The sequence below is a fragment of the Myodes glareolus genome, chromosome 2, assembly GCF_982192425.1.
Source record: "Myodes glareolus chromosome 2, mMyoGla1.1, whole genome shotgun sequence".
Lineage (NCBI taxonomy): Eukaryota > Metazoa > Chordata > Mammalia > Rodentia > Cricetidae > Myodes > Myodes glareolus.
The window spans coordinates 102,534,842-102,561,400 of NC_142027.1; the positions used below are offsets into that span (position 1 = coordinate 102,534,842).

At 49.9% G+C, this 26,559-nt stretch overlaps 1 protein-coding gene across 1 annotated transcript in view; it reads left to right on the plus strand.

The window, feature by feature from the left end:
* Radil (Rap associating with DIL domain) overlaps positions 1-26,559 on the plus strand; it is a 68,670-nt gene that overhangs the window by 26,406 nt on the left and 15,705 nt on the right. The window contains exons 3-5 of the mRNA XM_087903321.1: positions 16,359-16,606; positions 17,756-18,385; positions 20,805-20,842. Coding sequence (XP_087759447.1) covers positions 16,359-16,606; positions 17,756-18,385; positions 20,805-20,842 — 916 coding nt within the window. The remainder of the gene's footprint in view (positions 1-16,358; positions 16,607-17,755; positions 18,386-20,804; positions 20,843-26,559) is intronic.

Here is a 26,559-nt window from a genome sequence, read left to right on the forward strand (position 1 = left end):
TGATTTGGGGAAAGGCCAGAGATCTCCATGTATCAGCTACTTTTATGTTGACGTGATCAGAAGCAAGCGGTAGCTTCAGGGGCTGGAGAGGTGGCTCATGGTTAAGAATGCCCCCTGCTCTTCCGGGGGGGCCTGAGTTCTTTTCCCAGCTCCCACACCGCCTGAATCACAACTGACTGTAACTTCAGATCCAGAGGATCCCATGCCTCCTTCTGACCTCCTGGGGTACCTGCACAGGTGTTCACGGATAGACACATACATAAATAACGACAAAACAGCTTTTAAACATAGTTTTAAAAACAAGTAACTTGGAGGATTTCCTCTCGCTTAGGGTTCAGGGGATGCAAGTCTGTCAGAGCTGGTAGTGCATGGTGGCAGAGTGATTCATGGCTTGTGTGGCAAGTGCCTTTCCCCACTGAAAAGTCTGACTACCCCACTTTTTCCACTTTTATACAGTCCAAGATCCCCCAAGTGGGCAAAAGTACCACCCAGAGTGGGCAGGTCTTGCCACCTCAGTGAATACAGTCAAGAGCCTCCCCCGTACCAGCACCCTAGCTATGGTCAGAGGGGATTCTGAATTGTGTCAAGCTGACAAAACTAACAGCCAGAGCAATTTAAGGAAGAGTTAATTTGGGCTCTCAAGTTTCAGGGACAGTCCATTATGGCAGGGCGGTTATGACAATGAGAGAAGACCTAACTGTGGCAGCGGGAACAGGAGGCATCTGCTCACCCTGTATTCGGTCAGGAAGCAGAGAGAGGCGAATGTCGGCACTCAGCTTGCTCTCTCCTTTTTCCCCAGCCCTGGGGTAGTGTTGCCCTTACCCGAGGTAGGCCTTCCCCCCTCAGTTAAACATCTCAGGAATCTCCCTCACAGACTCAGAAGTGTGTCTCTGAGGTGGCTCCGAATCCAGCTGCAGTGAAAGTTAACCATCACTGTCTGCACTCGGGTGTCCTCCCCCCAGGGCATATCCAGCAAGAGCCTCCCTCATTCTTTATCAGTTGGAACTTGCACACGGCCACCCTGTCTGCAGTAGGTGCAGGGGTGCAGGGGGTGCAGTGTAAGGAATGAGTGCTGAAAGGCATGACACCTTCTCTGTGTTACAACACACAAAAGTTTGAAGTCCAAGAGCACTTTTAAATACAGCTTTCCCAAGGGTCCAGCATCTTCAGGCCTGTAGGGCCACCGTATTAATTCCCCCGCATTCTCAGAGTATTCGGCTTGCTTTCTGGTTTTGAAAGGCTCATCTAGGGCTTGGGGAGGGGCTCAGTGTGTCATGCTTGCGGTACAGACCCCTAGCACCCATATAGAAGCTATGTGTTGGCAACACGTGTCTAGAATCCCAGCGTTCAGGAGGGTCCTCGGGCTCACTGGCTAGCAGTCTAACTGAATTTAGCAAGAAACCATGTTTCAGCACATACAAAGAGCAGCTGTGGAGGATACTGGTAATTGACCTCTGGCCTTCACTTGTACACGCGAGTATACACAGACAGGCTCATATGTTTGCTTGTGGTAATTATCATTTGGGTAATTTCTCCTTGAGTGAATCTAGTGTGAACTGACTAGCATTTATTTTTCTGTGTGTGATGTGGCACATGTGGAGGTCAGGACAGCTCTTAGCCGGTTTTCTCCTTCTGCTCTGTGGGTTCAGGAGACTGAACTCAGGTCTGCAGGCTCGGCAGCAGGTCTCTTACCTGCTAACCCATTCCACCAGTCCATCAGATGTGTTTATAATGAAAGAAATCTCTTTTGCCATACTAGTGACCACAATCATGAAATTACATCATCTTCTCAGGTCTCTCTCATACTCAAGGGTGGAATCATTGGGTGACCACAATCCAACTGGGTACCCAGTGATCCAGACCTGTATTCCACATGCAAGATGCACCCACCCTACCTCAAGGTCATCCAGTACCATCAGTTTAAGCCCTAAATCTAACCATCTTAATCAGTTAAATGAGGTGTGGCTGAGGACTCTGGGTAAAATCCATAAAGTGCAGTTCTTTGTTTTTTGAGACAGGGTCTCTGTAGCTCTGGCTGCCCTGGAACTCACTCTGTAGTCCAGGCTGGCCTCCAACTCACAGAGATCCTCTTGTCTCTATCTCCTGAGTACTGGGATTAAAGGTGTGCGCCCACACATTCGACCCTTAAAGTGAAATTCTTAGGGAGTGTAGCAAATTCTCCAGTCCCTTTGGCACAGCTTTTTATCCCTCTGTGGACCTTTGAAATTCAGACTGCCTGCCCAACACCCCCAGCCCGCAGTGGCAAAAGACAGGCACAAGTGACTGTCAGCAAGGGCCAGGTGGGAGGTGGAACAGGGTCACGGGTCCCACGTGATTTTTAAATCCAGACAGACAGACTCCAGTCATGGTTCTTGTGTGGTGCTTCCAGGACTGAGGATAACCTCTTGACCTTGCCCCCTGCACCCCTCATGACAGCCACCCGCTGGGTCCTCCGTTGTATTCTGGGACACCCATCCTTTTTGGTGACAGATAGCGTGCTTGTCAACCAGGATCCTGTCAGGTTCTGTTTATTGCGTACCCTCTGACCTGTTCAGTCCTGGCCATCTCCCCTGATGGAGTTTTCTCGAGAGCCATGGAATTTCCTGGGAATTCACTGCACTGCACAAACGCCACGCCCACACACATTTCTGAGCTCATGCCTTCTGTGTTTAGCCTGTACAGTCAGACAGTGTTCTTACGTTTCCTTGAGGTCCTCTGGTCTGAGAAAATCCGTGGGAGCCCTTCCATCCCTTGAAAGACTCTCCCGTGAGGTTGAGTACTCTGAAGCACTTTATTTTTTTTTAAGATTTATTTATTCTTATTTTATATCTATAGATGTTTTGCCTGCATGTACATGCACTACATGAGTGCCTAGTGCCCACTGAGACCAGAGTGGGTGTCAGATCCCCTAGAGCTGGAGGTCCAGGCAGTTGGAGTCATCTGATGTTGGGTGCTGGGCACTGAGCTCAGGTCCTCTGCAAGAGCAGCCAGTGCTCTTAACTGCTGAGCCATCTCCAGCCCTGGCTGAGAACTGTGAAATGTTTGTTTACTTGTTTTTCTGTGTTGGATGGAGGTGGAATGTAGGGCCTTGTGCCTGCTGCAGCACTGAGATGCACCCCTAGCAGTGCCTTTAGTCTTTTCATGTTTCTCCAGTTTCATTACAGGCATCTCTATTCCCTCACTGGACTTCTCCTCTGTGCCATATTTGGGACAGTCTTTTCTTCTTCTTCTTCTTCTTCGTCTTCGTCTTCGTCTTCGTCTTCTCCTTCTCCTTCTCCTCCTCCTCCTCCTCCTCTTCTTCTTCTGTCTTCGTTTTCTCCTTCTCCTTCTCCTCCTCTTCATTTTCCTCTTTCTCCTTCCCCCTTTTTTGTTGTTGTTTTTTGAGACAGGGTTTGTGTAGCTTTGGAGCCTGTCCTGGAACTAACTCTTGTAGACCAGGCTGGTCTCGAACTCACAGAGATCTTCCTGCCTCTGCCTCCTAAGTGCTGGGATTGAAGGCGTGCACCACCACCGCCTGGTATTTTCCTCTTTTCTTTTCCCTCACTGTAAGCAGCAGGCAGAAACCTGGTAGCACCTTTCACGCTGTGCCTAGAAAGTTCCTCAGCTGTGCCCTTGGGTCACCACTAACATCCACTTTCCATCCATGGGCTCCCTACCCTCTCCCCTTTCCCTTTCCCTTTCCCTTTTCCTCCTTCTTCTTCTGCCTTTCCCCCTCCCCTCCCCTCTCCTCCTTTTTCCCCGTCTCATCCTTCCCTTTCCTTTTCTTAGTCCCTCTCCTTCCTGTTTCCCCTTTCTCTGCCTCTTTCCCTCCCCAGTTTCCCTCCCTTTCTCATTTCTTCCTTCTCTGTCTCCCTTTCTCTTACTTTTTCTTCCTTTGGCTGCTGGGGATTAAACCTAGAGCCTCATACATTCTCTCTGCCCCAAGCTGTGCTCCAGCCCTCAGGACTCAGTTCAATGAGCCCCCAGCCTGGTCCTGTGAAGGACTTCCTTCTTGCAGTTTCCAGTCCCACCCTATCACCCCACACCCCCAGCCTTTACTGGCAGCATTGTTGGTCTCCACTTCTGAGGTCTGCTTACTTTTCCCATTCTCAGAGCTACCAGCAAGATCTTCACTGTCCCATCTCCACTGACTGCCTGTCGGGCAGGCCAGGCCTTGGCCTTCCCTTTCCCGCTCCTCAAGCTTCTAGCCTCCACCCGACTTTCAGCACCCTCCTGCATGTGGGGTACTTGTTACAGCTGCACGTGGTTTCTGCATACTAACATGTCTGTAATTGTTCTTGATAGTGGAAACACCAGCTTGAGACTACACGTTCTTCCCTTGGTGGAGTTGGGGCACAGACTCACCCCTGCCCCACCCAAGTCACACAGGGCCAGGTCAGTATAGGTGTTGGTGGGGGGACTTAACTTTCCTGCTGTTTGGAGGCCTCTGTCCATCTCTACTCGTGGACTTTCTACATCCTCTGTCTCTCTTTCCATCCTTCCCTCCACCTTCCTTATGGAGCTCCCCGATTTCTCCCCTGCGACCTGCTGAAGAAACCCCTGCAGATAAGAAGGAACACGTGTGACAAGGACCAGACTCTAGTCCACATTTAAGATCCACAGATAAGCGGCCTTGATTTATTACCAAAGCCTCCTCCTGTGCTCCACAACCGGGGAGTGACCTCAGCAGGGACATGGATCCTCTGAGGATGCTGCTGAGTGAGAATCCCGCTCTCCCTACCCCCACACATGCCACATGTGGCTCTTTTTGTTGTTATTGTTCAGAACCAACTGGGGCAGCATAGTGAGTTCTAAACCAGTCTGTGTTACAGAGTGAGGGAGTGAGAATAGAAGGAAATCTACTAAAACCTAAACATGGATTCACACATGGGTTTTACTCTGTGTTAGATAGTTTTGAGCTTACACAAACGGGTATATAATAGTCAAATAGGTTTGGGGTCCAAAGTCTGTGTGTGTGTGTGTGTGTGTGTGTGTGTGAGAGAGAGAGAGAGAGAGAGAGAGAGAGAGAGAGAGAGAGAGAGAGAGAGCTGAGATGAATCTCCCAGGCAGGGCTCGCAGTTGCTCTGCCACTGAACACAAGCACTCAGTGCTCAACTAGTGAGCCACGCCCACATCACCCCTCCCTGGGAGGTTCTAGGCAGGAGCTCCACCACTGAGCTCTTCCCGACAGAGTCCTCAGTGCCATCCTCCACAAAGTGCCGACTTTCTGTGCTCCCCAGATCACTTGAACCTTCCCCCGGTCAGTAAACACAGGTTCTGGGAATGAGCAACTGGAACCCCTGCTTGTCTTCCTCTGCCTCATGTGACCGCTGTGTTGCAGATCTGTCTCAGGACGGACACTAGGCGAGTTGTTGCCTCACAGCTGCTGCCCAGCTCAAGGTGAACATAGGGTGCTTCCTAGTTTCAGAGGCGGGAGAGTGTACCTGGGAACCAAAGTAGATCTTGCCAGCGTGAACACTCACGGTGTCTCTCAGTATGTTGACAAGTGTGTCCTCTTAAAGTCTGTCACCTCCGGTCAGATGTGCAGAGTTAAAGGAGTGCTTTCTCACTGCTGCTTAAGACCAGGGAGAAACAGAATCCTGGCTCTCTGCCAACCTTCTCTTCTTCCCAGTTTGCCCTCCCCTACGGCCATGACATTCAACTGTGAGCTAGGTGTGTGTGTGCACACGCACAAGTGTGTGTGTGTGTGTGTGTGTGTGTGTGTGTGTTTGGGTGTGCATGCTTGGGTGTGCATGTGGAGATCAGAGGACAGCCTCAAGTGTTGTTCCTCAGGTGCCCCCGCCTTTTTTGTTGGTTTGTCCTGAGACAGGATCTCTCGCTGGCCTGTGCCTTACCAGCTGGTAGTGAGCCCAGAGGCTCTGCCTGTCTCCGCCTTCCCAGTGTTGGGATTGAAAGCACTTGCTTCCTTGGCCAGCACTTCCTATTTGAGTTCTGGAAATTGAACTCAACTCCTGTTCTTTCAGGGCAAGCCCTTTGCCACCTGAGCTGCTTCCTCAGCCCCCAGTGCACCTTCTAAGACAACAGTATAGTCCTGCCCACTCTTGAGTTTTAAAGCTTCAGACGTTCTCTAGTGATATGAGCCGTTTGCACCTCCCCATCCAGTTACTTCTCCCTGTTCAGTGTCTCACGGCTTGAATTCAATTGAAAGTCAAGGTTTTAGGGGTGGGGGGTGTTGTTCAGTTGGTAGAGTGGTTTGCTCATCATGGAGGAAGCCCCGGGTTAGATTCCCCAGCACCACATCAATTGGGTGTGGTGGTAAAAGCCTGTGAACCCAGCACTTGGAAGGGAGAGGCGGGAGGATCAGGGTTCAAGGCCAGCCCCGATCCTTAAGTAAGGTCAAGGCTGTTATACTCTCAAAGAGGGGCAGGGCTGAGGCAGGTCTTGAGTTTAAGTCAGCCTGGGCTGCATAGTGAGGCCCTGCCTCAAAATAATAAGCATGTCATGGTTTTTGTTTGTATTTAATTCTTTATATACTGAAGATTGGAATATGCCAAGTGTGGTGGTCTGGATGAAAACAGCCCCCAGAGTTCATATACTTAAATGTTTCGTTCCCAGTTGGTGGGCTGTTGAGGAAGAATTAGGAAATGTAGTCTTTTTAAAGGAGATGTGCCACTGGGGTGAGCTTTGAGTTTCAAAAGTCCATGCCAGGCATCTTGTTCTCTCTGCCTCCTGTCTGCACATCAGGATGTAAACTCTCAGCTACTGCTCCAGCACCATACACCCCTAGCTAAATGCTTCCTTGGTCATGGTGTCTCTTCACACCATGAAGAGTAACAGTAACTAAGGCACCAAGGTTGATGTTTTTCTATTGTCTGAACTTTAGTTTTCTTTGTAATTGATGGTGACTGTTTTGGCCTTTCTGATTTTTCTTGGCACTTAGCACCAAGGAGAGCCTAATTAATTAATTAGTTAATTAATTAAAACAGGGTCTTTCTCTGTAGCCAAGGCTAGCCTCAAACTCATGACATTCCTCCTGCTTCAGCCTTCCAAGTGCTGGGATTACATGCATGAGTTGCACCATGCCTGGCAAATTGCTTGTCAGTAAATCAGTGTTCTCTCTCTCTCTCTCTCTCTCTCTCTCTCTCTCTCTCTCTCCCTCTCTGTGTGTGTGTGTGTCCTTTCTTCCTCTCTTTCTCCAAGTTGTTCAAATACATCATCTTCTTTGTTTTAGATTTAATATGAATGTGTGTGTGTGTGTGTGTGTGTGCATGTGTGCGTGTGTGTGTGTTGTACCATGTATTTACAGGTGCTCAAGGAGGCCAGAGATGTCGGAAGGAGCTAGACTGTTACATAACCGTAAGCCACCTGATGTGAAACTGAACTCAAGAACAAGTGCTTTTAACCATTGGGCCATCTCTGCAACTCTGACACTATTTGTGTGTGTGTGTGTGTGTGTGTGTGTGTGTGTGTGTGTGTGGTGTCTGGCTGTTCTGGAACTATACATAGAACAGATTGGTCTTGGACTCACAGAGACTTTCCTGCCTCTGCCTCTAGAGTTCTGGCCCCTCTGTAGCTCCTACACTGAGTTTTTCATCAGTTGCAACTTCTTGCAGCCTGTGTTCCTTGTTTCTGTCAGGTTGGGTCTGCCTTAGCAAAATGATACCTGCCATGTTTTAAAAGCTTTTATGATGTGACATCTCCCCAGCTCACAAGGTATCTTTTACACCCTTAAAGTTGCCTGTATTTAGTATCTAATTAAAAGGCATTTCAGCACCTTCATAGACTTCTGCAGTCATCACCACAATCAGTAGCTGTTACTCATCTGATGGTAGAGTCAGAGAGAAACCTGGAGAGAAACTGAATGGACGAGGAGAAGCTCTTAGAGTGTTGGCAGTGCCAGGTCTTGGAGACCCAAGGTCCGGCTCACAGCTGCAAGCCTTGAGAGCTAAGCCTATTGCTCTAGCTCCAGAACGGGGGTTCTCAAGTTTCCTAGTGCTCCGACCCTTTAACACAGTTCCTATGTTATGGTGACCCCCAAATCATAGAATTACTTCGTTGCTACTCATAACTGTAATTTTGCTACTGTTATGAGTAATAATGTAAATATTTTTTTGAGATAGAGGTTTGTCAGGGATTGCCACCACAGGTTGAGAAGCACTGCTCTGGGTGCTCAGGATAGAGCATCAGGGGCCCGGACACTTCCTGAACTTCCAGCAGTAGCAATGAGCAGCAGAGGGCAACATCAGCTGGTCTCAGCTCCTGAATGGGCCTTGGGTGTTGGGTCCTCAGTCCTCGACAAGGCTGATGGCACAACTTTAAAGCCTAGAGTGTCAGAGACCTTTGGGTCTTTGTCTTGGTGGCTTCCAGGAACTCTATGGTTACCAAGGCCTGCTATTTCTTACCTACCACCATGCCTTCCTTTTTTCTGTACGTTGATCCTGAACATGGAGCTCTGGGATCAAACCCAGGTCTTTATGTTTGCACAACAGACACTATTGATTGATCTGTCTTCACAGCCCGGAAATTAACTTCTTTCTGAACATTTCATATACACTGTATGACACTATATGTGATTTTTTTTTGCATCTGACTTTTCACACAGTTAACACACACACACACACACACACACACACATATATACACACACACAAATACACACATAATATATATGTAGTTACATTTATTTACTTGTTTATGTATGTGTATGTGCTACAGAGTGCATGTGGAGGTCAGAGGACAACCTGCAGGAATCTTTCTCTCCTTCCACTAGTCTGATCCTAGGGATCAAATTTAGGTTACTAGGCTTGTCAGTAAAGATTCCTACCCACTGTGCCAACTCACTGATATTTTTGAGGCTCATCCATGTGCAAAAGACACCATACTTGATTTCTTTTCATTGCTAATAGCAGTCTATCCTATGGATGTAGAGTTCTTTCCTTGCTATTCACTAGTTGGTGGCCATTTGGATTATTCCACCTTTTTTCTTTTTCACATGTGTGCTTTTGTGGTGTGTGTGCATGTGTGTGCAGGTGTCAATGGAGGGATGGTTCAGTGATTCAGAATGCCTGTCACTCTTGCAAGAGACCTGGGTTCTATTTCCAGTACCCACAAGTGGCTCTCAACCATCTGTAACTCCAGTTTGAGGGGATCAAATAACTTCTGACCTCCAGCCATGCGAGTGGTGCACAGACATTCATGCAAACAAACATTCATACACAGTAAATAACTAAATCTCTAATGAAAGAAAGAGAGGAAGGGGTGGGGGCTGAAGAGGTGCTCAGCCATAAAGAGCATTTTCTGCATTCTAGAATAAGAGCTTTGAGCCACTAAACCATCTTTCTAGCCCCTCAGTATAGCTTTTCTGTGCAGTGTTCACCTCCGGGTTAATCCAGGCCTCAGACGCTGTTGTGCTGGTTAGTTTGTCAGCTTGGCACAGCCTGGAGTCACTGGGGAGAGAAAGTCTCAATGAGAGAGTAGGTTGGCTTGTAAGGGGTTGTCTTAATTACCTTAAATGATGTGAAACCCAGCCCACTGTGGGTGGCACCATTCCCTAGGCAGTGAGTCCTGAGCTGTCTGTGTTAAGAGCAAACACCTGGCGGTGATGGTGGCTGTGCACGTCTTAAACCCAGCACTTGGGAGGCAGAGGCAGATGATCTCTTGAGTTTGAGGACAGCCTGCATTGCCAGATATTTGAGCAAATTGTATAAAGATGTATTCCTGTTTACTTTGCCTGCCTAAGGCACCTGACTGATTTAATAAAGAGCTGAAGGACCAATAGGTGAGGTTAGATAGGACTTCCAGGCAGAGAGAGGAGCTAGGGATGGATCTAGGTGCTCCAGGGAGATGCCAGCAAGGTACGGAAGGAGTTGACATACAGAATTGAGGAGAGGTTAAATGCCACGTGGCAGAACGTAGATGAATAGAAACAGGTTAATTTAAGGTATAAGAGCTAGTTGGGGCAAGTCTAAGCTAAAGGCCAAGCTTTTAGAGTTAATAATAAGTCTCTGTCATTATCTGTGATCCCCAAAGAAATACGACAACAAGCCTAGCAGAGTGAGTTCCAGAACAGCCAGAACTACATTGTCAGACCGTGTTTCAAAAAAACAAGTTTAAACTGCATTTATTACCTAGAGAAAGGCTAATCGTGTATTAAGGAGGTCCTTATCATTATTCCTAAGTAATTTTTTAAAAAAAGAAAAACGGAAGTGTTCCTGGTTTTGCTTTGAGACAGTCTCACCCTGTGCTGATCCTGAACTCTGCAAGTAGCTGAGGATGACCTTGAACTTCTGGCCCTACTTCTACCTCCTCAGGGCTAGGACTACAGCTGTAGATCACTATACCCAGTCTGTGCTGTGCTGGGGATGGAACCCTGCACTTCCTGCTTGCTAGGCAAGTTCTCTACCAGTGGAGCCACATCCCCTGTTCACTCTTTTTTTTCTTTTTATAAAGATGTTTCTGGCCTTGAACTCACAGAGACTCATCTACCTTTGCTTCCCTCCCCAAGTTATGGGATTAAAAGTGTGTATCACTACACTTGGTTTTCACTTTTTTTTTTTTTTAAGACAAGAGTCTTGCTGTGTCGACCACACTGGCCTTGAACTCACAGTCTTTCTGCCTTAGCCTCTTTCAGTCACGCATCACCACTTGTGTCTGGAAAGGAGTTTAGTGTGCATTTTAAATGATGTTTGCATCGAGAATTGCTTGCTCTAGTGACAGAGCTCCACGATTTTGCTGACTTAGAAAAGGGTATCCCAGCGACAGGGAGACTCCTCACAGATGACTCAGACCCAGGAATCCATAGCAGCTGTGACATACTGAAGTGTGTCCCTAGCTGGCACAAGCCATCCTTCCAAATAGACTGTTCTCCTCTTGTTAGAAAAACCCCAGCACCGGAAGGCTGCGCTGCGCATCCACCAGCGTGGTAGCCTCATCTGAGTTCAGGGCATTGGGCAGGGAATACTGACGGACTTCCTGGTTGTGCTGTTTCTAACCATGGAGCCAGGGAAGGATGGACAAACAGGACCAGGGGAGAGACCACAGAAGGACGTGATGAGGGAAGCAAGTGACGTTCAGGAAGAGCTGTGTTGTGCTTTCCAGGGCGCTCTGCAGCCAGAGCTGACCCATGATGCAGCTCTGATGACAGTGACCAGCTCTTGTCAGTGCTGACCCACCCCTGCTCCCCACATCTCTACTGAGAGAGACACATTAGCCAGCAACTTCTGTGGAAGGGAAGGTGGCCAGGCAACCATGGGATGGATGATCCAGAGGAGGCCAGGAGTAGCGTTCCTGGGGTCTTTTCTTGGTACCCTGGTGCCACATCGCTGTCCCTGCTATACTTGACACCCTTCTGTTTCATCCAGAGTTCCCATGTCAAAGGCACTGTTTCCTCCCACTCCCAGCTGCTTGCTCAGGTGTTTCCTCTGGGAGACCAGCAGAGCTATGTGGGTAGCTGTCCCCTGGACACTTTTGCTCATGGACACACGACCTTATGGAATGCTGGATCCTGTTCATCTTGCTTCTGGATCTGGGAAGTCATGGATTAGTAAATGCCAGGTTGGGGGCAAGGAGGGTCTCTAAGCATGTCCTTGTGTGGATAAAAAAACGAGGTTTCTGAGTACCCTGTAGGGGAACACACCAAGAGCCTGAGCATGTATCAGGTAGAACAGTGGAAGTGTCTTTATGGAACAGCAGAGGTCTCTTAACTCGAGGGGAAATGCCCCTTTGTGTGTGAGATAGAATCTCACTGTGGCCCTGTTTGATCTGGAACACTCTAAGTAGACCAGGCTGACCTTGAACCCTTAGGGATCTGCCTGCCTCTGCTTCCTGAATGCTGGGATTAAAGACGTGTGCTACCACACCCCTCTGAAAAATATCTTTACATTTATTCTAAGTTATTTATTTACTTTTGTTTGTGTGTTTGTGCACGTGCGCGTGTGCATTCCCACTCAGGCACCTGCATGGCAACATGTAGAGGTAAAAGGACAGCTTGTGAGCGTGTGTTCTTCCTTCCCACCTTGTGGGTCCTGGGGAGCAAACTCAGATTGTTAGGCTTGGTGTGGCAATTGTGTTTCTACACGAAGCCATCTATCTCCCTGGCCCAGGCTTATGCTTTGAACACTTGTTTCCAAAGGTGGCTCTGTTTTCAAGACTGGAAACTTTCGGAGGCAGGGCTCTGCTAGAAGAAGGCCAATAGGGGCAGGCCTTTGGAGTTAGACCCGCCCCTGACTCTGGCCTGTTCTCTCTGCTTTCTGCTCTTCAGCCTTGTGAACTACTTCTGCTCCCTGTCCCCACCACCAAGGATGGAGCTGCTTATGTATTGTGCCCCACCCATCGTTGACTTCCCAGCCACAGTGTATTGCAGACCTCAGTCAAACGTGGCAGTGACTGATACCCAGGTTTCCCTGAGATCTGCTGAGTCAGGGCCTCTGATTGCCGTGAACTCGGCCACACCAGAGCAGAGGTGTGGTCCTCAGGAGATGAGAGCCTTGGCTAGACATCACTGCTACAGAAGAGGGGAACAGGTGTCTGTATTCCTTTGTCTTCATCCTCTTTGACCCATGGCAAGGCCTGGCATGGTTCCCTGGGACGAGTAGTTTTCCATTCAGAATCGCCCTCCTGTGAGAGGCCATTTGACTTACCTAGAAGGAGGATGTGGAAGATGGTGGCTTCCTCTGAGGCATTTCTCACTATGTTTCCCTCACATTGGCAAAGTCCCCTGATTGGCTGTAGGTGGCACCTGGAGTGACCTTGTTCTTGGCCAAGACTCCAGATGTGTATGACCCTAGGACATATGCCCATTTGGCTGCCAACTCCCAGAGCTCCTCCTAGGTCATGTGACACCAGTTCTGAGCCCCTCCCCAGCTTCAGGGTGTGTCCAGCCATGATGCCCAGCAATGCTGTCTGTCGCTTCAGGATTGACTTGTGAGAGATACTAGCCTGCTGGCCGCTGCTGGCCTTCAGCCCAGAGGCCACATGGGGAGGTCACTAGTCAGGGGTGCATTTTGAGTTGATATGTAAGTACTGAAGTTCATGGGCCCACCCAGGGGTGCTGTGATCACAGCTGTTTCTGAGAATTCAAGGACTCACAGGTCCTCAGAACTGGTCTCCCTGGCCCTTTGGTTTGGGACCTTGCCTTCTGTGCACTTGTCTGGAGGAGGGAAAAATAAAGTCCCTTACAAGTGAGGGACCTTTAGAATAGTAAGATTCCATGATGCCCATTTGAAGAAAGGCCTTTAAGAGTAAAGAAATGCAACCAGGCATGATGCATGGGCCTGTGATTTCAATCTTTAGGAGACTGAGGCAGGAAAATTATGAGTTCCAAGCTAGCCTGATCTATGTATTAATACCCTGTCTCAGAAAACCAAAAACTAAAAAGAAAAGCATAGGGGATTAGTTAAATTTACTGACACCTCGGTATCTGCCTCATTTTTTTAGAATTCTTAAAGATGAAATAAGAAACTCATGCATTGTGATTGTGATGTTTGTAATTCCGGTACTAGAAAGACAGTCAGGGAGGTCTTATAAAACTGTCTTCAAAGTAAGATATGGGGCTGAGGAGACGGTCCAGCATGAGGACCTAAATTCAATCCTCAGGATCCCTATTGGGGACAAAAAGCCAGTTATGGAGGCATGTACCTGTCATCCCAGTGCTGGGAAGGCAGAGAGAGGAGGATCCCATCACTTGTTGGCCGGACTGCCTATTCTGTTTGGCAAGTTACAAGCTCCTGAGAAATTCTGTTTAAAAGCAAGCAAGCAAGCAAACAAACAGAATCCCCCAAAACTAACAAGGTAGGACCAGTGAGATGCCCAGTGGGTAAAGATGCTTGTTGCCATGCCTGATGACCTGAGTTGGATCTCTGGGGCTCACACGAAGAAGGAGAGAACTTGCTTCACAAAGCCAAAGTCTTGATCTCCATGTTCATGTGCATGTACACATGCATACACACGTACACATCACACCACCAAAATACATAAACAAGTAAATAAATAAAAAATGATATGGACACCCTGTCTCTTCGAAAACAAAGGATATGAATAAGGATGTGTCTTACAACATTACACAAGGCTTCCTATTAAATCCAACATGCCCATTACAGCATTCATTTCCATCCCACCCATGAGCTGTGAGTCCCCTAGGGCCTTTCCTGTGTTAAATGGTGACCTGTGTGCACTTCTTCACAATCCAGGAACCATGTCTGGTTCACAGGACTTGCAAACTGCAAGCCCGTGGTATTGAGCAACACGCTGTCTCTCCTGCCAGATGCTCCTTCCACTACACCCTGGAGCAGCATCTGCAGTGTCTGCACACTGAGTCCGAGCTCCCTTTGGGAGGGCTGGTGCAGAGTGCCTGTCCTTGTCCTGTAGCAGACGACAGAGGAGGAGGGAGGCGTGAGATTGCTGCTGAAGCTGTGAGCTGCTGGCTTTGCTGGTCTCCATGCTGTAAGCTGCTGCAGTGACTGCTGCACGGCCTTAGCTGTCCAGGCTCCTGCATGCTTCCTGGTGAACTTGGGCACACATCAACCACTGCCACCCAGGCTGGAAGCTCATTGAACCTAGTCGGAACCAAGGAAGGGGACCTGGGAAACAGGGTACAGGGAGAGGGGAGATTGCTGCATTGGCACTGATACTGACAGGTGGGGGCTAGGAGGGACACATCTGAGAGGGTAAAGCTCTTTTCTCAAAACGACAGGATTTCTTGTCAGCTGTTAGTGTCTCTTGTGGGACAGCCTGACATGGACCCTCAGGGCCTTCTGGGAGCCCTGGGAAACTAAAGGGGAGAGGCCACCTTCAGCTTAGCTGCTTTCTGCAACGCCAGAACTTCTGGAATGTCCCCAGGGAATTGCATTCTCTGCCACCACCCAGCCCTGGATTTGGGGAACGCTTTGTGGGGGGCATCATTTTGGACCTTATTTTCTTCTTTTAGATCTGGTTCCATGGTTCTTCAGTGAGGACAAACTGAGCATCTGACATTCTTTACAGATTGGGGGCAGGGTGAGGCAAGGCAAGACAGGGCAGGGGTGGGGCTTCAGCCCCACCTGCTGGGCACCTGTCTCTTGCTGGGCTGGCCAGCTGGGCTCGGCAGCGGGTGGAGCAGCCTCCATAGCCTGGCGCTGCGGCTGGCCAGCCTCCATCCTGCAGCCCTGGCCCCCTGCGGGCTGCAGATGCGCAGGCAGCCTTCTGGAAGGAAGGGCAGAGCTCAGAGCTCAACCACCAGCTCCAGGTAAGGTGTGCATCACAGCCGTTCCCGGGCCCCCTTCTGGCTTTTGTCTGGTTTTGTTTGTAATGGCTGGAAGAAAGGATGCTACAGATAGGGACAAAGCTGCATAGAGGGGACTCAGCAGAGGGCTCAGGGAAGAAAGCGCCAGGATCAGCTGGGAACAGAGAACTGGGTCCCCAGGGTTCCATCCATCCTGCTGGGAGCTTTCCCAGCAGTGGTACTTTAGAGAACATTTCCTGATTTGAAAGCATGAGGTTTTTAAAGTGTTTCATGGAGTATAATGCTATTTCCCAGCAGCGTGTGCATGTGAATGTCTGTATGTGTACAGAGCTGGGAGCACATACACATGTGATTATGTTTTTGTACCTTTGTCTTGCACATGGGAGTGTGAAGTTTAGGATTTTTGTGCATGTGTGTTTGTGACTGCATGAATATGTGTATTTTATGGTATTTGTGTGTTTCATTTGTTTATGCATGTGTGTGTGTGCATATATATTTGTGTACATTTTACATGCACTTATTTGTGTATTGTATTTATACATTTATGTGCATATGTATATTTGGATGCATGTATATTTGCATTCTCTTGTGCCTAAATGTGTGTTGATATGTATGCACCTACTCTGACCTGTCAGGTCATGTGGCCTCCGGAAGACGGCAGCCATGCTGTGACAGAAGCAGACCAGCAGGTGACTGGCAGCTTGACCAGTTCTCCCTTGTAGAGTGACCAGCTGGTCCCATCGCTTCTAGCCAGAATACCCTGTCCCCAAAGAGTTTACCCTGGCCACATATGAGCGTGGAAGGACAGGGAGGTGTGTCAGGGACAAGGCTCTGTGGTGGTGACATGGTGATCTGGGATGAGCAGTGCTGTATTGGGGGATTTGTTTTGCAGGTTTGGTGATGGGGGCCATAGTACAGGCTAAGGTATGTCACGGTTGCCTCTGAGCGTGGAAAACTGGCCTACCTGCTCTGAGACTGCCTACTCGGGCAGGCCTTCTTGGGACTTCTTCATCATCAGGGCGATGCCTAAACTTTGAAAGGACATGGACATTGGCCAGAGACCTTATGACCATTTCCAAACCTTTTGTGACAGAGCAATGACAGGTGTCCAAGGGACTCAGTGAGATTCATAGTCTGGACAATCTGAGAATGAGTCGTGCTGAGATCTCTGACCACTTTGCCTCCACTCTTTCTGTTTCAGGGATAAATGCCCAAGCCCGGAGGCTACAGCGCATTCGCGCCAAGGGAACGCCAGCCCTCACCTCTGAGGCTACCCAACTTTCCCCACCGACTCAACTGCGCCGTACAGTCAGCGAGACCAGCCTAAGTCCAGGACCCACACCACCTGACACGTCCCAGAGTCCGGAGGAGCCCACCCCTGATACCATGCGGTACTCACTGTACCAATGCCCGCACCTGCTGCTGTTACAGGGCTACAGTCAGCAGCATGTGAGCCACTCCTAGTTCCCAGTACCACTGCCCCTTAGGAACTGCAGGTCAGGCCTCACCCTACCTCCAACAGAGGCAGCTATGGGATCTCCCCTCTGGCTGGGAGGATGCTGTGGAGATGGGAGGTGGGGTGCAAGGCCGTTTGCTGCCTGTGTCCTCTGTCCAGGGCCCGGCAGGAAACAGCCACACAAGGGTGCTCACTGAGCTCATCCCTCATTGGGTCTCTGTGCTAGACCACTTTCCAACTTCTGTCTCAGGCCTTTGGGACAGGGAGATGTGGTGTGGTGTGTATGTATACATGCACGTGCGTGTGAGTGTGTGTGTGTGTGTGTGTGTGTGTGTGTGTGTGTGTGTGTGAGAGAGAGAGAGAGAGAGAGAGAGAGAGAGAGAGAGAGAGAAAGAGAGAGAGAGAGAGGGAAGGAGGGAGAGAGGGAGAAAGAGAAGGGCGGGCCTGTCCTTGACCAGGTGACCGTGGGAACTGACTGTGACTTGGTAACTGTGCTGTTCTGGCTGCTTGTTCTCATCCCCCCCCCCCTTTTTTTTGAAACAATGTCTTTCTATGTAGCCCAGGCTGGTGTGAAGCTCACTGTCACCCAAGCAGGCCTTGAATGTGATCCTTCTGCTTCAGCTTCCTTCCCAAAGGCAGAGGTGATTGGCCTGTGCCAGCAGACCCAGTTCCCAGAGCCATTTCTTACTTCTTTATCTGATTCCCAAGGAGCCAGCTTTGGTGACATCATGTCGTCACTTACCTTTCCTTCAGTTCTCTGTACTTTTCACAGCATTCTGGGTTCCTGGGCTCAGTCTCGAGATGCCCCATGCTGAGCTGAAAACTGAGGCACAGGGTCTACTACACTGCTTTCTTTTGGGGTGACATGGGGAGTTTGGCAGCCCTCAGCTTGCGGCTGTCAGCCCTTGTCTCTTGATGGGTCTCTTTTGTGTAGAGAAGCCATGTCCTCTGGGATAGACTGGGGTGGCGAGGGAAGGGTTGCCAAGGTGACAAGTTACTGGTGACTTGGGGTGGGTGGCAGCATGTGAGGAGTTGTGGGAACAGAACCTAGGAAGATCCGACTGCCAGAACAGGGACACTGCTGTGCTGGTGCTGCCATGACTAATGTCATCCCTGCCCTAAGTCGTCTCTCTGCTCTTTAGGATAGCCTGGTGTATGTGCTCAGCAGGGAGCGGCACACAGTGGGCCAGCGCACACCCTCCAGCAAACCCAGCATCAGCCTGTCTGCCCCAGACATCCTGCCCCTGCACTGCACAATTCGCCGCCACCAGTCCACAGAAGGTGGACAGGTAGGGGCCAGGTTGGTGCTGGAGCCCATCGCAGGGGCGTCAGTTTCGGTCAACTTCTCCGAAGTGGGAAGGAATCCCGTGGTGCTACAACACGGCGACCTGCTCTCCCTGGGTCTCTACTACCTGCTGCTGTTCAAGGACCCTGGTCAGGCACAGCCATTGCCTGCCTGTGCCATTGCCCGCCTTGGGGCCGCACCACAGAGCTGTAGGATGTGTGGCGCGGTACTCAGATCCCGTGGGGTCACTTCCTTGCCTCCTGCTGTGGTCCGGCGGCGGTCACTGCTGCTGGAGTTTGAGCCCGACGTGGAGGACACACTGCTGCAGAGGATCCTGACGCTGATCGAGCCTGGTGGTGATGACTACAAGCTGACACCTGCCTTCCTCCTCTGCCTCTGCATCCAGCACTCTGCCACTCGCTTCCAGCCTGGTACCTTCAGGCATCTCCTGCTCAAGATCTCCAAGATGGTCCGAGACACCGTCTGGGTGCGTGGCAGGTGAAGGCTTGTGTCTTGACTGGTGCTGCTAGATGGCTGGGCTCCGCCTGCCAGAGTCGAAGGCCTGCCACTACTCTGATGTCGCCACAGTGATGTCAGACTGGGAAAGGGCTGGCCTGTCCTTCTACACCTCCATACTGGGCAGGCCACCAGGCTGGGCATTGTAGGCCTCAGTGTAGAATTTTGCCTTCAGAGTGAGTCTGAGTCTGAGCCCTGCCAGACCACTATCCATAGGCTCAGTGCCCTGTGTTTTCCACCAGGTCAGTTTGGTGGTGAGGAGCAGGACAGTCAGCTGTTGGCACATTCCCTCCAGGTCAGGGCCTTTCAACCTGGGCCAGTAGACTGGGGGCGGGGCAGGGGGCGTGCAGAATTCCTCACTGTGGAGCCAGTCCTGTACATCTCATGAGGTACTTAGCAGTATCCATGGCCTCTCCCGCTACAAGCGGTTCCCTCCAGGACTCTTCATAAAAGCCCAGCAGTGCCACCTGTTGGACGGGTCAAGTAAAAGCACTGGAACAGGCTGCTTGGTGCGGTCCAAGGTATCAGCAGCTTTGCAGGCTCCTGCCCTGAAGGTGACCGGACTCCCAGGGACCAAACCTGTCTCTGTTGCTCAGGGTTGTTAGAGGCTTTGACAAATCTTGACTTTGCTCGTCCAGGAGCATCTCCATAGTCTCAGGGCCAGAGAGGTGTGGATCCAGGGGTCAGTCTAGTTAAAACAGTCTCAGCCTCAGTGAGAGTTCTGTCTCTAAGTAAATAAGTAAATAAGATAGAGAGAGCGTGGTGGAGGAACACACACGAGAATACACTGTAACTTAACAGGAAGCATGACTAGACAGTTCATTTTGTTTATAGAGTGTTTGTCCCATCGCTCCTAGTATTTAAATGGCTGGTTGGGTGAAATGGAGACTGCTCTGTTTCTGTCACAAGAGGTGTGTGTGTCACATGCAGGAAGGGGAGGCAGAATCGGTGGGAAAAGCCTGTAGAGTGGAAAAAGCTCAGCTAAGAGGGAATAGCAGGGTCCCGGTGTCTCCGGCCGCCTGCTGAATTTTTCATGGAGACAGAGTGCTGTGTATTGAGGAGTGGCTTCTCTTTCCCTGTATGTGTGTGTGTGTGTGTGTGTGTGTGTGTGTGTGTGTGTGTGTGCCTGTTCCATAGCGCAGGTCTGAAGGTCAGAGGTTCGGAGGACAACCCATGAAATCAGTTCTCCCTTTCTGTCTTTTCAATAGAATTTGTTGAGGAGAATTAAAAGTTTATGAAACCACTAGGTAGGGGTTAATATTTGTTATGAGTTGAATTCCTCTCATTAAAGATTGGAAGTATAGGGCTTTTATGTAATACAGTTTTTAGAAATAGGGGCCCTAGGGTTGGAGAGATGGCTCAGCATTTAAGAGCACTTGCTGCTCCTGCAGAGGACCCACATCAGACAGTTCACAACTACCTGTAAATTCAGTTTTTGGAGATCTGATGACCTCTCACTGCCTCCAAGGGCTACGCACATGTGGTGCACATGCATGCAGATAATCAGATGCTCACACACAGAGAAACTTAAAAATAAATAAAGATTAAAAAAAGAAATAGGTTCAAGCATAGTGGTGCCACCTTTAATTCAAGCATTTGGGAGGCAGAGGCAGGTAGATCTCTATGAGTTCAAGGCCAGTCTGGTCTACATGTACATAGTGAGTTCTAGGGCAGCCAGGGATACATAGAGAGACCTGGTCTCAAAAAGAAAGAAAGAAAAGAAAAGAAACAAGAAATAGGGGTCCTTAATCTAGAAAATAAGACCTACCTTAATTTTTTAAAAAAGTTATTGTTGTTCGCTTATGTGCTTGTTTGAGACGGTCTCCCAGCCCAGGCTGGCCTTGAACTCTTCCTTCTTCTGCCCCATCTCCCAGATGGAGTGTTCAGTTTGCAGGTGTGTGTTTCTCTGCCAGCTCCTGCCTCTGGTAATATCTTCAGTGCTGGGAGAGCTGAAGTCATCTCCTGCCCAAGCCTGCATCATTGCTAGATTTGAGGGTTCTGTAGGAAAACCCCCACTACCAGGACTGGCTGCCATAGCTCAGAAAACTGGTTCCAGTAGTCCTTTTAACATTAAGTAAACTGGGAAAGATGTTCCAGGGTGTAGTGGCTCCCTGATCCCGTAAGGCAGCCCTTAACCACCATGGTTGCTGTAGTCAAGAGTGCCACCTCACAGTGGGGCATGTGCAGCCCACCTGCAGCTCTAAGATCCCTGCAGCACACCCTCTCCTTCTTCACCTTTGTGTGGGTTCCGGATAGAACTCAGGGACTGTGTGGCAAGCGCGTGTCCCACTGAGCCATCCCGCAGGCCCGGAATGGTGTGTACCTGAGTATATCCCTGTGCTGTCCTGTTTTTCTCACATTTGATTTTGTTTCACTTTTTTCCTTTATAGGAGAAAACCAAAGAGCTAGCAGAAAAGCAGGCGCAACTGTAAGTGTGACCTAGTTATCATCCCCTCCCTTGCAACACCGAGTTCCCTGCAGGCTCCTTGGGCTTGACTCCAGACTTCAGCCACTCAGCCACTGCCCTCCCATTCCTTTTCCCTAACCACCCTGGGAAGCTGTGTGGAAAATTTTCTAGGTAGGCCTGGTGAGGCAGGCACGTGTCACCTGTGCTGTTTAGGAGCTGAGGCAGGAGGATTGCAAGCTCAAGGCTTGTCTGGGCTACATAGTGAGTACAAGCCCAGCTTGGGCAGCTAAGACCCTGTCTCAAATTATAAAGTAAAAACAGGGCTGGGGACATAGCTCAGTGGTAGAGCTCCTTCCTAGAATCTGCTATTGAGGGTTGGAGTGTAGCTAAGTGGTAGAGCTCCTGCCTAGAATCTCCTGTTGAGGGCTGGGGTGTAGCTAAGTGGTAGAGCACTTGCCTAGAATCCCACGATGAGTTGAAGAAGTGACTTAGCATAGATAACCTGCCTAGCACTGGGGAGGACCGGGGTTCAATTATCAGTGCTAAAACAACAGCAAACACTCCAACAAAGGTGTACCTGCTGCTCAGTGGTAGAATAGTTGCCTAGCAACACACACACAAGCGTACTAAATTACCCAGATCATCTTTAACACAGAGAGGAGTCCCCTAAAGCACCCTAGCCCAGCGTCCATGGAAAGCACATCTGGACACTCACATCGCTGGTGGGACCTGGTGGATCATTCTGGATAATCTGCCATTAGCATGCTGGCACTGAGGTCTGTAGCACCTGCCCTGCCAGAATTGAAGCCTTTGTGAGATGCCCTCTCTGGGCGAATTGTCAGGGTAGCAGTGGCATGTCTGCACAGTGTATACAATGAGAGAGTCTGGGAACTTCAGTCTTAACTCTTCCAGCATGCTAGTACTGAGAAATAATGCCCAGGGCTGGGGAGATGTCTTAGTGGGTAGAGTGCTTGCTTGGCATGCAGGAAACCATGGGTTCCATCTTCAGCACCCCAGGGGTGGGGGTATCCACTTGTAATCACGACACTCAGAAGTAAAGGCAGGAGAATCAGAAGTTCAAGGTCACCGTTGGTGCATAGTGAATTTAAGGTCAGCCTGAGATACATGAAGCCCTTCATTTAAAAGAAAAAGGCCCCAGACAGTATCTGTGACATGTATAAGTGTTTGTCCACATGGCTGTAGCCTGTGAAGCCTTGCTCTCATGCTAACGCTCAGGCTGAGCTGGAAAGATGGTCTCAGAACTCAGGGCACATAGGGAGGGGACTGGGATTGGGAGGCCAAGGGCTCCCCCTGCTGGTAGCATGTTCCTTTTTCAGAATCAGAGGCATGCCGTTGTTAATGGGTGTTTCAAGGTTGTGCAACGACCTCTTTGTACTGTAGGATCAAAGGACATACAGAGGGAGGACAGATGACTGGGGTCCTGCCATTCTCAATGACCACCAGACGGAGATGAGCTCAGGCTACCTCCCGTTCTTGTCAATGTCCCAAACCAGAGCCAGATAAGGCCATTGACTGGGAGTGGGAGTCAGGACCTCTGGAGTCTGCAGCTGCATGGGGAGACCAAGTGCTGCTTCCTGGCCTGTTGGGGCTCTATGCAAACTAGCTGGAGGCAGCACTGATTCCAAAGGATGATTGACAGCATGGTAGGGCTCAGAAGAGTTGCAGAGGTATTGGTCCTGTTCAGTTGAGATGAAGGGCTTTGTCTCGGGACAGCCAGGCTTGAGGAAATTGAAGTGGTGTGGATATGATGGCAAACTGCTGAACATTCCTGCTGCTCCCGGAAGTGCAGATTAGACTAGAACCTTCCATCCCAGGCCAGGGCCTATCTGCCTGGGTGACCTAGGGCCTTGGCTTGACTGGGCTGACAGAAGTGTAGCATGGGGTGGACCCTGCTTCCCTACTGACGGGAAGAGCCAAGGCCTTCCCTTTAGCTTTGCTGCTTCTGCTGTATTTCCAGAAATTCAGTCCCTCAGGCATGCTCATGGCTTTCTTTTTCAAATTCCCCTTTTCTTTTGAAAATACTGAATCACTACAAGAACACAGAGCAGTGTGAACATGACAGTCAGTCCCATGAACTCATGTCTGGGCTTAGCCTGGCCACAGGCTGCCAGATCTCCATCTCTCTCCTGTGTCTGAGAATTGGTGTTCCTCTGCTCTGTGGACATGGGGTGTGCTTTCCAGCTTTCCTCACCTGGACCCACCCTCTTCTGGACCAAGCCCTTCACGTCACTGTGACAGGATAGCAGACAGGGCAGCTTAAGGGAGGGGAAGTGCCTTTTGGCTCGTGGTTTCGTTGACTTCCACTGAGGACTGACCCCGCCCTCCCAGGCTGTGGTGAAGCAGCGTCCTAGCAGCAGGGAGAGGAGGAACAGCCGTTCACCTTGGGGCAGCCGGGAAGCAGGGGAGAGAAGTGCCTGTGCTGACAGACTTCCTCCTCCCCTCCCGCTTTGTTCTGTCCGGGTCCCCAGCCTGTGCAGTGGTGACACCCACATTCAGGGAGGGCTTCTACTCCATCTCATTGATCCCAGCCCTTGGATTTCTGAATTAGGATCTCACTGTTCAGCCCAAGCTAATTTGGAACTCCTTGTCTAGCCCGGAACTCAAGAGTATCCTAGCTCTGCCTCCTAAGTGCTGGGATCATAGACGTGTGTCTCCGTGCCTGACCGTTTACCCATCCTGCTTATCTGTGTTGAAGGACTCTTGTTGGTTCTGTGTACTGTGCCAAGCGTCCTTTTAAAAATACACTTTCCTTTGTAATTGGGTTTCAGAGTTCCTCTAAAACATTACCATCTTAGGTAGGGAGATGAACCAGCTGGTCAAGTACTTGCCTGAAGCATGAGAACTCCAGGTTGGAGTTTAATGCACAGAACTCGCTGAAACAAACAAACAACAACAACAAAAAGCCGAACATGGGAGCATGCTTATAGTCCCAGCACTGGACATGGAGAAGCAGGCAAAGCTCTGGGGCTCACTGGCCACTCAGCCAGCCTCCTCAGAGAGCCTTGGATCAACGAGAGATCCCTTCTCTAAAGCAAAATGGGCAGTGCTCCCAAGGAACATTACCGCAGATGGTTCTCTGAACCACACACACACACACACACACACACACCATACTCACAGCCTATAAGCATGCACACCACACCACACTGCAACACACTACACACCCCCACGCCATACTAATAGCCCACACATAACACACACACATACACAACCACACACACACTACACAGCCCCACACCACTCATAGCCCACACATAACACACATACACACCACACAACAAACACACTACACACCCCATGCCATACTCATATCCCATACATAACACACATACATACCACAGACACACTACACACCCCCAGGCCATACTCATATCCCATACACATAAGACACACATACACACCACACCACAAACACACTACACACCTCCATGCCATACTCATATCCCATACATAACACACACATACACATCACAGACACACTACACACCCCACATCATACTCATATTCCACACAACACACACATACACATGACACCACAAACACACTAAATACTCCCACACCATACTCATATCACACACAAACATGCACACACACACACACACACACACACACCCCACACACACAAGAGCAGATGGACACATTTTCTGACCCCAAGTCCAAGAGGTGGGTCACCACACAGCTGCAGATAGTCACCCCGGGATGACATCAGCCAGGGAGAGAAACAGTCCCTGCTGAGGGAGGGGAATCAGAAATAATGATTAGAGGGAAAAACACAAATACTGGTAAGAGAAAGAACAAGGCTAAGTCAAGATAAACACAGATTAGAAATGCAAATCACAGCACAAGGTGCCTTGGGAAATAATAGGGCTGGGACTGGAGCAAAACAAGAAAGTGAGAGGCAGGGAGGCCAAGGCAGAGAAAGAAATGTTAGTATTTATCAGTGGGGAGGCGGGGTGTGCGGGAGTGGTGGAGGGGTGATGTTTGTGGGAGGTGTGGGGTGTGTGCTGTGTGTGGTATGGGTATGTGTGTGGCTTGTGGGATATGTAGGAAGTGTGGGGGAGGTGGTGTGTGCGCACGTGTATGTTGTTTGTGATGTACATGTATGTTGGGGGTGGGGTGCATGCACCTGCGGAGGCCATGTCCTTCTCTAGCATTCTGCCTCATTCCCTTGAGAATAGTGTCTTTCGCTGAGCCTGGAACTCACTAATGTGCATAGGCTGCTGGCCAGCAAGAGCTCCCACGATCCTCCTTGCTTAGAGAGGCCGTCTTGCGTTGTGTTGTTGCTGCCTGGGCTCTCTAGGAAGTAAGATATATGTGGGTCTACTTGGCAGTATGGGGCTGCCCACCCCCTTTGAGTCCCTGGGGAAATTGAGGAAGGCAGTGAGTTTTGAAAACTAAATGGAGTTAGGGTCTGGAGAGTCCAATGAATGCTCTTCTGACTGTGTGCAGCTCTTGTACACACCAGTGTCTAAGTCGGGCGGGTGGAGAACCAGCAGGCCTCCATACTGGGCAGGCTACGCTGGGAGGCCGTGGCTGCTTAGTAGCTAACACAGGAGAGATGGTCACCAGCTGCTTCTTCCCCCCGCCCAGGCACAGGACAGAGAGGTCACCGTTGTTTGTGGACTAAAGTGAAATTAATGGCTGGGTAGAGCCTGGGACAGCAGGGGAGAGTTTGACAGCCCTGGGACAGCAGGACAAAGGCCAGACCCTCCCTTGTGACTCCCTCATGACAGCCCCATTTAGGCCCCAGATGTTTCCATGGGCGTGGCCCTTTCCTCAGAGCTCCAGGCATGTAGAAACATCAAATGCCAGGCGTCTGTGACTCCACAGTCTTCAACTTTGATCTTCTCCAGGCACAGGCTGGGTTAGGGAGTCCCATGTCTGTTCCTAAACCTACATATCTGGATGCCCTACGATAGGTGGAAAAGCAGCCCCTCAGAACTCTCCCCATGAGGGACACCGAGGCCACCAGGGAGAGATTCTTGGACTTTTCCAAGAATCTTGGGGTGATCCCAAGGTCTTGGAGTGATCCTTCTGAGGGAGTGTGCATGACTGTAGAGGCATATACCAAGTGGGGTGTTCAGCAGATGTGGGCAGATCTTGGGGTGATCCTTCTGAGGGAGTGTGCATGGCTGCAAACACACGTACCTAAGGTGGGGTGGTCAGCAGATATGGCTGTAGAGACTTACAGAAGAATCCACCATCCTAAGTCTTAGGGACCCAGGGCGGTGCACTAAGGAGGCAAGAAATTGTGCAAGGCATGGTAGTACCAGCATTTGGAAAGCTGAGGCAGGAAGTTCACTGGTCCAAGGCCAGCCTGGACTACATGGCAAAATTCTGTCTAAATAAATAAATTAAAGCAATGCATGCATGTTAACATTTTAGTGAATTGTGAGGGCCGTAAAGGTAGTCCCAAACTCACAGGGGTCCCAAGAGTCTGGTTAGGACAATAAAAAGTAGATGCAAGTCACATTGAAGGATTGATACCCACACACCTCTTGGGACTGGTGTGTGATACTCAGCAGGGGAGATGTTTTGAGGTGACCTAGTTGTCATTTTAATGAGAGCCATTAAAAGTCTAGAAGGACATCAAGGGAAACAGGTGTCAGTCATTGCCACTCCCCTCTGAAATGGGACGCTTAGCTGGAAGGCGGCAAGCCTGAGATGAGTGGACCCTTGTCTCTGGCTAGCTATAGGAGGAGTTTGAGCTGCCCCAG